This window comes from Cyphomyrmex costatus, unplaced genomic scaffold, assembly GCF_001594065.2.
Source record: "Cyphomyrmex costatus isolate MS0001 unplaced genomic scaffold, Ccosl1.0 C2283631, whole genome shotgun sequence".
Lineage (NCBI taxonomy): Eukaryota > Metazoa > Arthropoda > Insecta > Hymenoptera > Formicidae > Cyphomyrmex > Cyphomyrmex costatus.
This window is the reverse complement of record NW_017274477.1, coordinates 229-1,254: the sequence shown is the minus strand read 5'-3', so window position 1 is coordinate 1,254 and position 1,026 is coordinate 229. Positions and strand designations below refer to the sequence as shown.

At 28.7% G+C, this 1,026-nt stretch overlaps 1 protein-coding gene across 1 annotated transcript; it reads right to left on the bottom strand.

Moving 5' to 3' along the window:
* Positions 1-46: 46 nt before the first annotated feature.
* On the bottom strand, positions 47-814 carry LOC108775687 (uncharacterized; the record flags this gene model as incomplete). Its single annotated transcript, XM_018542160.1, has 3 exons — positions 549-814; positions 328-390; positions 47-250 (listed from the first exon to the last, which is right to left on the bottom strand). Coding segments are annotated over exons 1-3 (477 nt in total), but the record flags the coding sequence as incomplete, so codon positions are not given.
* Positions 815-1,026: the final 212 nt, after the last annotated feature.

Sequence of the window (1,026 nt, the reverse complement as noted above, 5' to 3'; positions counted from 1 at the left end):
GTTTAATATTTCTATCTACTTAAGGTACAATAATTATTTCATATACCTGATTGAAATGGAACCAACATCCAGTTATCTTTGCTCTGGGAAATTTTGTACTAAGGGATTTTACTGCAGCCATTTCAAAATCGCTCATTATAAAATTAACGTTCTCTTTAAGTTGTGGTACCATTCGTATAATTTTGTCCCATAAAGCATCATACATAGTAGTTGAACGCTCATCACATAATATAAATAATGTTCCAATGCCCTGGAAAAATTAATTTGTACCTTGATGTTTAAAAAATCTTAAAAATAAATTAAATTTCAATTGAACAAATATCTTACTGTATTCGTGTATCGTATATGTACAGAATAGAGTTGCGCCACATGAGGCATACGTGGAAGAACCTTAAAAAAGTATAATATACAATAATTTTCATAATCCAATTTAAAATAATGTGCTAAAATATTTTGCCCTTATTATTATGACTTGTTTGTTACTGTAAATACTGTTATAATTTTTTGTTGAAATTGTATATAGGTAAAACAATTGCATAAAAACTTACAGAAAATGTTCCATCGACATGGATTTCAGTAGCGGACGATAAAGCTTCTAGTAGAGAATTACTAGATAAAATTATTGCAGTTTTTCGATTATCTGTAGTTAAGCTTCCCTTATATGCATTTTTCATTATATCACAGTGTTCCAAAATGTCACGTAATGATGTCAATGTATCAGGTATAGGTGGTCTGCTTTTTATACGTTCACGATGCATGCTACATCTTATAGACGGAAAACTCAAATACTGCGCTACATTCGGATTGCTAGAAAAGTACGTGTCAAATTAAAAACAACATTAGAAAAGAAAAGCACATTTCATAAATATAAAAAATTGTAAACAAAATTTTGTTGAAAAATATACAAACATACAACAAAAACGATGAACTCCCAGTATCCGAAAAGGGATTGAAATAGATTGAACATTTTTAATCTATTTTAATTTATTTGAATCAAAATTCTTGATTCATACGGATAGAAAAGAA